Below are 12,497 nucleotides of genomic sequence, written 5' to 3' on the forward strand. Positions count from 1 at the left end.
TCCTCCTCTGCTTGAGCTTGATCTTGATGAGAAGAATGAGGCAAACCAGTGACACGACCACGAAGAAAGCCAGGAAGATGCCCATGTCAAAATATTCCGTGGGCTGCTGTGAAGAAGAGGAGGGCGACAGACACAACATTTGTCAAATTATCTTCACATGCAGCTGGTTAACGTGGCTACTAAAAGGGTCACATTAGCTGTCACATGTTCAATTCATTCACCGACTGTTAAGAATGTGTAATTATAGCTGACACTGTCCTACATACAGTACCATACTGTGTTCAAGAGCTCTCTCCAGGACTAACAAGTACATGACACTATTCCTATATCACTAAAAGCATTGTTTTCTACATTACAGTTAAATATTCTGTAAACGAGTTGACGTTTCGGGACATGAAAGAAAACATAAGCTGATGCTGAAATATCTTTAATGGGAGTGTAACTTCCAGTAGCGTCTGATGAATGATCAATCTTCAGACTCTAGTTTTAGTACTGAAAAAGGTCTTTAGTTGCAGGAGAAGAAAAAGATGTGAAAGGTCAGATCCTTCCGATGATATCCAATTATCTAAGGGTTTTATTCTTCATCAAAGTTCTTTCTTTCGGGCATTCATTATGTCAAGTTATTTGCCCTCAAAGTGTGCTGGTCTCTTATCGAATTGTTCCAAACAAACAGCTCTTTGAACGGATGATATTAATCTCCCGCAGTGCTTCAGAAAAAAAGAAAAAAAAAAAGGACCTCGGCCTCGGGGCGGCAGAGAGTGAAAAGAGGAAGAAAAAAAAGGGTCACATTTCACAGCTGGAGATCTTCATTTGTCTTCACATCTAGAAACATCGCAGTGCTGTTTGACCTCACAAGCATGTTCACCTCTTCCTCATGATCTTCACATGTGCCTTCGATTAGTCACACACACACACACACACACACACGGATGTCATGCATACGGGTGGTTTCGGGGTTTTGGTTTGAGCTCTTACCCTCGGTGGTCTGTGTTGTATCCGTGCACGAGCAACTTTCTGCTTGTTGACGATGTTCATCAACTTAACAGCGTCATTGCCCTTCACATAAACCACCGGTCGCTTCAGAGGATCCTCTGCAACCTGGTTGAGCTGACGAGAGGAGAGAGAGAGGGAGAGAGACGGGAACACATCAGGCACAGATTCCCAAAACAAATACGCATTTTATCTGCTTTTCATCATCATTTTGAGCTCGGTTAAATCTTCAAAATAAGACTGGATCTTTCTTTGACCTTCTACATACTTTTCATTTCTTGGGCTTTACAGACAGTATTCAAATTAATCAAAAAAAAAAAAAAAGACAAAAAGTGAAAGTTACATGTACATAATATGACATAAATCCCTCATTGAATAAAGCTGAAGTCCAGGTACAGGTAGACTAGTGGTTAGTTCACGCCTCATGTACGGAGGCTGCAGTCTTCAAAGCAGGCGGCCTGCATTCAAGTCTGATCCTTTCCAAGCTTGTCATTCCCCACTTTCTCTCTCCCTCTGAATTCTGACTCTATCCACTGTCCTGTCTCTAAATAAAGGCAAAAAAAAAGACACAAAAATAAACCTCTGAAAAATAAAAATAAAAGACAATCAAAGTGTCATCAGATTATCAAAGTTCTGCCCAGACGGAAGCGTCTTTGATATCAGAGGGCAGACACAAAGGCGTTGCGGAAAAATACCCTTTCATCATTTTTACTAAAGACTGAACACTTGAAAGGCAACGGTGTGAACGTTGTAATACTGAAGGCTTTTAATGAAGCACATGGCTGAAAATGACCGGATTGTTGATGTTCAAAAAGAGGATCGATGAAACGTGCAAAATACGACAGCAGGGTCACGAAAGAAGACTTTTCAGGGGTCGTTCAGGGAAAAGCTTTGGGAACCTCTTCCTGTGTGCACTTTGGTACCATCAGGAGAAAATGACCTCAAAGCTGAAGACATGGAAACTGTGGTCGCAGTTTGTCGGAGGAAGCTCAGGAGGGAGGGAGGGAGTTGACATGCTCCTTTATTCCTCCTCTCCCTCTCGTCTGCTGCTTGGAATCTGTAATTTGAAAAGCCCAAGGGAAATACCGAGGATATTCGCATTTTCTATTTCTTCTTCTGTCGTCATGTTCCCCAGTGAACGCTTTATGTTCTGGTTTAAAAGTATAGACTTTGAAACTTTTGATCTCTCCTGCTTTGAAAAAAAAAAAAAAAAAAAAGACTCCAAGACTTCAGCTTAGCCTTTCCTAAACTATTTAGCATTGAGACGTATACCTATGAAATCTAAAACATGTTTCAAAAGTTCATCACAAACTTTTTCCCAAAACAAAACCTCACATACGTTAATAATAATTAACTCATTTTGGTACCGGGACCTTAATTCTCCTCAAGCTCCTCCTCCCTGCCCCTCGGCCTTGTGGGTCCTGTCTGTGCTGATCGGGCAGCTCTGACTGGAAAAGCCTCTCGGGGGAATTTAACACAGCCGCCCAGCGCTGCCTTTCATGTGGTCTCTGCGCAATCCCTTTTATCTTTCAGCTACGCGCTTTACAACCCAGCGGCAGAGGAGAGGAGGCAAGGGAGGGAGAGAGAGAGAGAAAAAAGAAAAACCTGCAAGTCCAGGCCTGGTGTGGCAAGGATGAATACCACAGGAGAATTCTTGTGACAAAGGCAAAGTCTTGTATTATACCTCTAAACAGCAGTGACACAGGAGCAAGAAAAGAGCAGGAGGAGGAGGAATGTGAGCGTCTGGGTGTGTGAAGAAATGAAATGCACTTTGTTCTTACTGTAAGCTCACACACACACACACACACACACACACACACACACACACACACACACACACACACACACACACACACACACACACACACACACACACACACACACACACACACACACACACACACACACACACACACACACACACACACACACACACACACACACACACACACACACAGAGAGAGAGAGAGAGAGAGAGAGAGAGAGACTGGTCCATAGTCTCAAGATGAGGTCATGTGTGCTACCTGTGCAATTATGAGCTCAACTGAGAGAGTTCGGTCACGGTCTAGTGAAAGCTGAACCCAGGATATTCATTTTCAGCCCTCAAAGAGAGCAGGAACACAAGTTAAAGAGCTCAAAAGGCCCCAGAGAGGTTGAATGAGTGAGGCTGATCCGCATGCTTTTGAGCAGAACTGAAGCTCGAAAGCACATTGTTTGCACAAACAGCGTATAGAGTCAGAAGGGCATGGCACGCGGCTGCTGAGCTTTCTTCAAAGTGAAAAGAGGAGCATCTTTTACTGACACACACTTGGGTGAATCTAGGTGAGCACAAACCTGGTCGATGGCATCTGGATTCTCCGACACGTCAAAGATGACGGCTGTGGCTCCCCGCTGCACCGCTCTCTTCGCCTGCAAACATACAGCAAAGGGACTTGATTAGATCAAATAAGACCACTAGAGGGAGTTCTCTGCCTGACTGTAACCACGTGCAGCTCGACCGGATTGAGCAAATGAGGAAGGAAAAGCAAAAAAGAAAGAGGCAAGAAGTAAACAGCGCATTAAAAATGGGTTGCTAAGTTGCACATGGCGTCAGTGTCTCTCCATTTCTCAGAAGTTTTCATGATGCTACTAAAAAACAATTTCATCCCTCGGTCAAAAGAAACGATGCATGCAATGTAGTGCAACCCTGCATGACACTGAGCTGGATTGTGAAAGGAATTCTGGCGCGCACGCTCAGGAAAGTTAAATCAAGTTATCAAGGATTTCCAGCTGCTGAAAAAGTGAGCTTCTTTCATCTGAAGAGCAGGGAAAGTCAGCAGCACAGAGCTCTTTTGAAGACTCCTGCTAAAGGCAAAAGATAAAGGAAATGCTTGGATCTGCAGAACCCTGAGTATCTCCACGCAGAATCCAAATTGGCTTCCCCACAACTGGGGGGGAAAAAAAGAAAGAAAAAAAGTTTATTTATCTTAAATCCTGCTTTGCCCTACAACCTGTTCTCACCCTGCTGCTTGATTCATGGCGCCCTATTTAGACAGCGTTTTGATGTCTGCACTACATGATCTAAAATAGCGCAGCTGGGATCATATCCTGGTATTATCAAGTGCCCTTGGGTTATTGCCAGCGCTCTTCATAACTGCAGGAAGACGGGATGGGTGGGTGGGTGGGGGGTGAAGATCAAAGTGACAATGTACAGTGCTGTGACTCTGCTGGAGTGGCTGAAGAGAGTCAGAGGAGAAGTCAGCGGGCACTCACAGAGGAGAGAGAGCGAGAGAGAGAGAGAGAGAGAGCGAGAGAGAGAGAGAGAGAGAGAAAATATGTGCAATGAAGTTTTGTTGATGTGCTGTTTTCACAACTCGTAATACAGATTTTTTTTTAAATAGCAACACTGACTGATGGGATGTCGAGTAGATTTCTGCATCTTTTGGCCAAAGACAAAAGAGAGAGGGCTTCACAACTGTACACTGAAAGCACATCGAAAACCTGTTTGATTGTAGACTGTACGGAAGAAAAAGAGCACCAGCTGGATCCATCCAATAGTAATGTGTTTTAGAATCAGAATAGTTTTTATTGCCAAGTACATTTACATATAAAAGGAACTCGTCTTGGTGAGAGGCAATTAGCAATCTATATACAGTATACATATGAATGAATCGGATCTGTAGGAATCTGATTTGAGTTGCATTCAAAACCACCTGTGTGTTGTTTGAATCAGATTTCAGGTGGCTTTTTGTGTCCAGACTGGCACAAAAACAATGTACATGCGATCTTGATGTGCCAAAAATCTCCTTCCCTGTCGTCCATATGCATGTCTGTTATTAACTTTTGCGTTTTGTGCAGAGGGACTATACTACTACAAAGAGTTATTGCATCTCAAACGCACCTTATTAGTACTGCCCTTACACTACCTGCCTAACATTACTAAGTCTGTACAAAGAGGTGAGTGACTAAATAAACAGCAGCTTTTCCAACACATGAAGCTGAGATATCGTCTCTGCTCGATGTGCTTCTATTGTTCAAAGTACAGTACTTCTATCTTTATATAAAACACTTAAACAGAACAGGCACCACCTGAATAATTCAGAATCAATAGCAGTCAATATCAATGTGAACACTGACCCTTCATATAGATCATGTTGGATGTATAGGGTGTGTGGGTATGCTGTGTGGACAAATCACAGCAGGGCCGAACCAACACAAGAGCTTTAATATAAAGGGTGTGATTTGTCATTCACTGCTAATTCAGCTTTCAGAGTAAGTCAGCACACAGCCTGACTCTGAAGTGTTACAGCTGAGTCTGAATTAGATTTCCTCTCGGTTTAATCCACAGATAAGATGTTTATGAATCAGGCTTTCAGAGCTCATTACAGACTAATTAACCCTGCAAACTGACTCAAGCTTTCCCAGCAGTATAAACGAAGCCTTGTCAAAGACTCAGACATAAAAAAATAAAAAAAAACACAAAAAAATAAAACAAAAACAGTGGCACACTATAAATACAAGCTCTTCTACTTTCTCTTCTGCCCGGCCTCCTTTACATAAACTAACATCGCTCTTTTCTTTCGCTTTTAACTTTGTTCTTTTTTTCTTTTTTTGGACTTAGAGAAAGTTCAAAAGCAGAGAAAATCTTGCTCTGCTTTTCCCTCTCACCCAGTTTTTTTTTTTCTCTCTCTCAGCTTCACATTGCCAGGCTCCAGCCCCCATTTAATTCAGCACTAGTCTGCTCCTTTGATGTTAGCTCTCCCGGTTAATAATTAATAGCTCTCGGTAAGACGCTTTGAGAAGAAAGAGATCTCCCTCCTAAAGAATCTCCACTCGGGCAGGCCCAAGCTGCAGTGCAGGGACTTGTCTGATGACAACAAAAAATGCAGCCAGAGGGAAACTGTTTCACTCCAAAAAATCATGACACATCTCTTCCCAAACCAAAAAAAAAAAAATGAAAGAGTACCAATAAAGTACCTATACAAACTGGAAGAACAAAGAGAGAATTAATACATCCGACTATGACTGTGAAAATACTTCAGTGGTCACAGAGCTCCAGTGTAAAAGGTATGACACTCACTCCTCTAGTGTCTGTTCATTAAGCTTTACACAGTGAGGTCGATGAAAGACGACATTTCAATCTCCTCGATCGTGATGAAAAAAAATCTGTGAGACACATAGATGTTATCGCTCAAGGAATCCAACATCCAACACTTATTCAATTGTCAGACTCCAAAGAAGACACTTTTGTTTTTCTAGCAGAACGTCTCACTTTAAATTAACGTTCAACATAACTTTATTCTTGAAGTCACTTACTTTACAGACAAAAGAAGAAACGTTTTTTTTTTAGAAAAACAACACTTTGTGGATCTTTTGAGCGTGTGATTACAAGCCAGGTCTTGTTGTGACATCAAATAAGAAAAGCTGCCGATAGATTTGGACCTGAAGGAGACATTTTCCAGCTCATCACCTCAGATGGTTTCTGAACTTTTTTGGCTCCAAAAATCTAAGATATAACATATATATGTAAAAAAAAAAAAAAAGGAGAAAGATCAGAGCGAGCGATCAGAGGACTTTATGAGGCAGCTTTGTCCTGTTGGGATCTAATGGGCTTCTGTTTCAGATTATAAATAGAGGACTGACAAGTGGCTCACTGTCAACCTTACAGTAACAAAATAGATATTCATGAGTCAGTAACAATATAACTATCATTTTGGACTCAGTGCGGCTATTTGACTTGGAATAGGGACTTTTTGCAATAGTTGAAATTTGACCTCTGGATCCCAACTACCAAATTTATTTGTCATCTTAGAGAAGAAAAAAAAAAAAAAAAAGAAGTACTGATTTTGAAATGTCAAACTTTATACAACAACATTTATTTAAGGTATCTCTAAAACAAATAGATTCAATAAAAAGTGGAAAATTGTGAAACTGGATCTCTTGTTCCCAAAATGAGTGATTCATCAGTCGTCCATCCTCAAAAATCTGCTGAACTCTTAACCTGCACTCCACACTGAGGGCAGTTTCACAGGTACTTCACAACACTGCAAGCTAAACAAACTTCCCACTGGCTCGGAGGCACGAGAATTAGGGTTCAATCTTCCCAGAGTGAAGAGAAAACCGCAGCAGAGGGTACTGACTGAGAACTCGGTCTAGACACAGAGGAAAATCAAAGCTATGTTTAGCATCCCTAAGTGAGCCTGCCAGCTTGTAAGATCTGAGGGAGAGACGTTTTCACTGGCCTGAAAGAGGCTTTTCTCAGCGTAGCGCTCACTTCATCAATCTCGTGGAGGGAAGTATAAACACACTCAGACACAGACTCACACACGGGCATCTACAACACAGTGTATACATGGATGCGTATGCACGAGACACAGAGGTTCTGTGCTCATATACAGACAGGCACACCTGGATTACACCTGCAACATCTGGCTCATGCACTAGTTCCTACTATCACACTTTCCTTGCTACTTTCTTCTTCAATGCTCCCCTCCTCCTCCTCCTCCTCCTCTTCCTCCTGCTTCCCTTTTTCCCTCTCTCGCTTTCTCTACACCGCTATAATTAAGGCAATTAAGCCTTCAGAAGACTCTCCTCTGCTATTATGCTGTAATTTCATGTTGCCTCCTGGCTTTACGGTTTATTAAAAGATAAAGGCATACTTTTCTCCCATGGACTTTCTTATATGTGGTTGCCCTCGCTCCCTCACATGTGCGCCAAGACATTATTTACATTCAGCTAAAATAAAATCAAAGTTTTCGACGTGGCCGTGCGTCATCCGATTACGAGCTCGTGCAGCCCGGGGAAAGAAATGAGAAGTATGCTCGTCCTGGTTTCTTCTACTGTATCATTGTGCGCTTTTTTTTTTTTTTTTTTTGCAAATGAAGTCATCTTGAGCATATTACTCACCATCTTCAAGATCACCTTCTGTTCGATGATAGAACATCACCGACAGACTATAAATCTGTCACAACATTTTATTCTGTTTACACAGACTTGATGTAATCATACCGTCTGTTTGATTAATCGTGAACTGGTTTGACTCGAACTGGAATAATCACTTTTCTGATTCCTTGCATACACATCTATCACACAATCTTATGGTAACCTTCTGAACCCTAACATGAGTCATTTCTTTAGATTATTCCCTCACTCTCAGGAGTAAAATGTTCAGTCCTCAATTTCAGGTTAAAAAGAGGTAAAACTAAAAGTACAAGCACTCTCTGGTGAATTTTCATTGTTCCTCTATCCTTCCTCTACCTCCTTGAACGTTTGAACTCGCCCATATTTCTGTTTAATATTCATCTAAATGCTGTTAAGTCCCCAGCTGGAGCATTTTATACCATTCCTGGGACATCTGAGGCCCCCGTTCCTTCAGCTGCATAATTTCCTTCTTTTTTTTTATGACGAAGCACGTAAAAATCCACTTATGTGTCACACCTATGGAGAAGGACGGGGACGTCTTCCTCTGCAGTAAGCCACCTTCATGTAAACGGACAGTTCACCAGCGTAAACACACTCGGGGGAGGAATCACTTGAGGCTCTAAGTGAGCTCAGTGAGTGTTGTTAATATCAAAGTGCAGATAAGAGGTTGGGACAGAAAGTGAACACAGACCTGCTTACTTTAGCTTCATGTTGGGGGCGATCGCGTCACCTTGCTGGGGCTCCATTTACCTATAAAAAGTTACTTTGTAGTCGTTTCCTTTTTCTTCAACTACGAAAAAGATAGGTGCTAGGCAAAGTGGTTAACTCTTGTGCATCTTTTCAATCAGTCTACATGGCTATAAGAGCTCACGGAGAAAAAAAAAAAAAAAAGAACTTTTTTTGATGTGGAAGTAATCCATCAAGTCCCTACTGTTCCCCCTCACAGCACTGGCACAGCAGTCATTGCATTGACGTAGAGCACATTCTGTGGCATGTTCACTTGCAGGCTTGGAGGTTGTGTTTTGGCACAGTGCCTCAATATGAACAACCAGAGGGGACTATGGGTAAACTGTACAGCAGTCCAGCGGGGACATACAGAAGAAGATTTGGGGCGAATGTAATGACCTCACTATCAGACAAAGACAAGACCCGACCCAGGTACACCGATCCCCGACCCTGCTTCTCGTGTACATCATGCGTACACACACACACACACACACACACACACACACACACACACACACCAAAATGGAAGACAGAGCTAGTGAATGATCCATAAAATCCATAAATAGGTGTGAATAGACTTTTTTAAAGGTGACAATGTCAGCAAAACAAAAAACAAAAAAACAACTCACTTGGGAACTCGTCTTTAAATGTTCAAAATCTCAGAGTCGGACAAATCTGTTTCTTTGTTTTCTTTCGGATTGTTCTTTTCCCATCTCCAGCTCATCTTTCCCAACTCAGTGCACAATGTGGGGTGGCCATTCACCAACCATTGCATAACCAGAATTATACAAGTGAATTGTGTTATAAAAATGTGTGTGTGGGTGTGTTTGTGTGAATGAGGAGGCACATCTGAGGGGCACCGGCAGTGGAACTTGGCAAAGAGCCAACCCCATTAAAGAGTTGGGGGGGGGCAGGGAGCAGTCTTTCTCTCCCTCATCATGAGACCCAGATAAAGTGTCTCCCTGACCCTTACCCCCCACCGACCCCAATGTTTACTGCAAACTACTGTCAAAATACAGGAAGTGGTATGAAGGGGTGCATACTTCTTGTTGTTCTTTAATCATCAATTTAAACAGGCTGGGTATAAAACCTCAAATCTGTTTCAGTAAAGACAGAAAATAATTATTGACAGCGGTCATGTGCTGTCAATTCTTATTCTTTGTTTATCAGGAAAGTGTTCCTTTTGGTTGTTGTTTTCTTCTTCTCATTTTAAGCACGATCACTCTTATTTTATTGATCTAAATACTTAATCCCTGGGTTAGACTTACGGCGCATACCGATTACTGCAGGTATAAATCATTTTGTGTGCCCCCCCCCCCCCGCTCGGGGATGTGAAATACGGGGAATAAAATGACTATTCCCGTCGCTCTCGTTGAATAGCATAGGCTGTAGAAAAAACCTGGTGCAAACTTTTGAATAAATACTTCAAAAAGAAAAAAAACTCCATTGCCAGTTGTTGAAAAAGCAATGACAACATATTTTATGTATTTGAGTAGAGAACTCCTTTACTGCTTATAAACGCCTGAAGACCCGCCTACACGATCGCTGTCAGGATTTCACAACATCACATAACTATTATGAAACATTCAAAAGATTATCACTGATAACCATGAAGAAGGATTACTGAGGAAGCACTTTGCGTTTTATTTAAGCTCTTTCCAATCTGTCCCTCCTTTCAACCCTCCATCATTTCCAGCGTATGTATTTGTATACACCACAGCAGGACATTGTTTTTTCTAATGCAAGTTGTCAGGATACGGTAAATAATAAATAAGGCTGACCCACAGGGCTTAAGGTTCTGGGGAAATTCTGAGAATTTAAACATCTTTCTTTCTAAAGAAACATGTTTGTCTTGCTTGCTGGGCACAACAGGGAGCATTTCCTGTCTCCCGCCACAGTTTGATGTCTTGTAGCGTCAGGCACACACACTAACGCAAAACAAGAGCATGGATGCAGATGCACTGACTCAGAAGACAGCCCCTTATCAACAAGCCTTTCAATCATGTCTCCTCACGCTGCCCACAGCCCTGCACTGCCAAGACCAAAACGCCGGGGCCAGAGGAACGGACAACCGCTAATTAAATTTCCTCCACTTTTCCTCTCTGTCCCCTCCCATGTTGTTTTCTTACCGGCTTTGGGCTCTGGCCCTTTGTGATTCCCAGGAAAATAAACAAGCTTTCCGTGTACGGACAAGAATACTACTTTTTAAGTGCTTCTTTTCCTTCTGGTGTCTAAACAGACAGGAGATGTTTGGCAGAAAACTTCAGGAAGTCAATGCTTTGAAATGATGTGTTAAGTTTTATATTCTAATGCATGCAGGTCTGGGATTTGATGTACGAGACAGAAGACAACTCGTGATGAGAATATTAAATCTGAATATGATATAGTTTCGCTTCCCAGGGCTCAAGGAACAACCAAAGGCAGAAGATACTTTTTCCAGTTCTATTGATTTTCGATTACCATATTTTTGACGAGACGTATGCTGCCACAGAGGAAAGACTTGAGGGTTGAAAGCAGCAACAAAAGCAGAAATTTTGCTCTCCTACTGCAAATCTCCAGGCACCTTAAACTTCAAATGTTTCTTCTGCAACTTTCAAGAGTAGACCCGTTTTAAAAAGATATGCAATACATCAAGTTTTTTTTTTAAAGCTACATCTTCATATTTTAAAAGAAGATGTGGGACAATATGGTTTATATTGATTTATATGTTGACCCACTTACCGTCTGTCCTTCTTCACCCTGCTCCACCTCTCTCTAAGCAACAAAACAAACAAAAAGTGGATAACAAAACACACCTCTGTGTGTATTTTTTCATGACCCTGATGAGGGCCACAAGCTGAAACGTGTCGTTCTGAAAATAGTTAATATAATTGATCTTCATACTACAAGTGTTGCTGGAGCTTATTTGACTTCTGCAGTCCGTTCACTCCTCAGGCACCTTGGTAGTTTGTGAAACTGTGCCAAAAAAATTCCACTCTGCTTCTCCTGTATTTTTTTATGTAAAAGGATTTTTTTTTCCCATCTCAGAAGCATTTTTATTCATTATTATTATTTCACAAACGGGTAGTTTATTTATGTCCATGTTGACATTGTGCATCTGATACACCTGCTAGTTACGGTTTGACCTTCTTTCTGTTGACCGAAAACCTCACGTACAAAACACTCGACCAACAAGTCAGCAAGCAGCCATTTGTTTTCCTTCCATGTGCTTTGATTACGTTTTAACTCCTTCAGCTGACGCAACATAAACTGTCCAAAAATGTGTGGTTCTCACTCAAGCATGTTCACTATGTTGTTCGACTTCCAGTCAGAGCCCGGCAAGGAAACTGTTGAGCATGTTTAGAATTCCTAGGCCGGTTTAGGTCAGATTAAGGTGTGTACATGCAAGAGTTAATCGACTCTCAACAGCATCATCTGGGTGTGCTAGTGCTCCTTTTTTTTTTTTTTTTTTTCAGTTTTAGAATCTTTTTTTTTCTACATTACTAAAAAGTAGTGATTTTGTGTCACAGTTAGGCGGAGGCATTCAAACAAAAGCCCCTTTTTTTAAAAGAAGGGGACTATCAGACCTCAGTGTATTTGAAAAAAAGAGTTTTGGATTCAGATGAGTCCGGGAAAATCATGTCGCAGATTTTAGGGAGTTGATGTAATGAAGGAAGTGTAACAGAGAGGTAAGAGTGCAGTGTGAACGTGAATCACATCGTGATTCCTCAGTCCCTTTTTTATGCTGAGATTCTGCTGTCGGACTGAAAAGCATGCCCATGCAGCAACGCCCCACCTTTAAATTCAAATAATGTAATTGGTTGCAAATTCCCCTCTTTTGGCCTGATAAGACAAAAACAGCTGGTTGCTGAGCTGTCTAGCATTCCCAAGACATACAGGGG

At 41.7% G+C, this 12,497-nt stretch overlaps 1 protein-coding gene across 1 annotated transcript in view; it reads right to left on the reverse strand.

Moving 5' to 3' along the window:
• Positions 1–12,497, reverse strand: part of znrf3 (zinc and ring finger 3) — a 63,994-nt gene that overhangs the window by 7,157 nt on the left and 44,340 nt on the right. Inside the window, exons 3-5 of the mRNA XM_079371368.1 lie at positions 3,325–3,399; positions 976–1,107; positions 1–106 (exon numbers count right to left, since the gene is read on the reverse strand). The exon at positions 1–106 is cut by the window's left edge and continues 2 nt beyond it. Of these exons, the coding sequence (XP_079227494.1) occupies positions 1–106; positions 976–1,107; positions 3,325–3,399 (313 nt within the window). The remainder of the gene's footprint in view (positions 107–975; positions 1,108–3,324; positions 3,400–12,497) is intronic.

This window comes from Symphodus melops (assembly GCF_947650265.1).
Source record: "Symphodus melops genome assembly, chromosome: 1".
Lineage (NCBI taxonomy): Eukaryota > Metazoa > Chordata > Actinopteri > Labriformes > Labridae > Symphodus > Symphodus melops.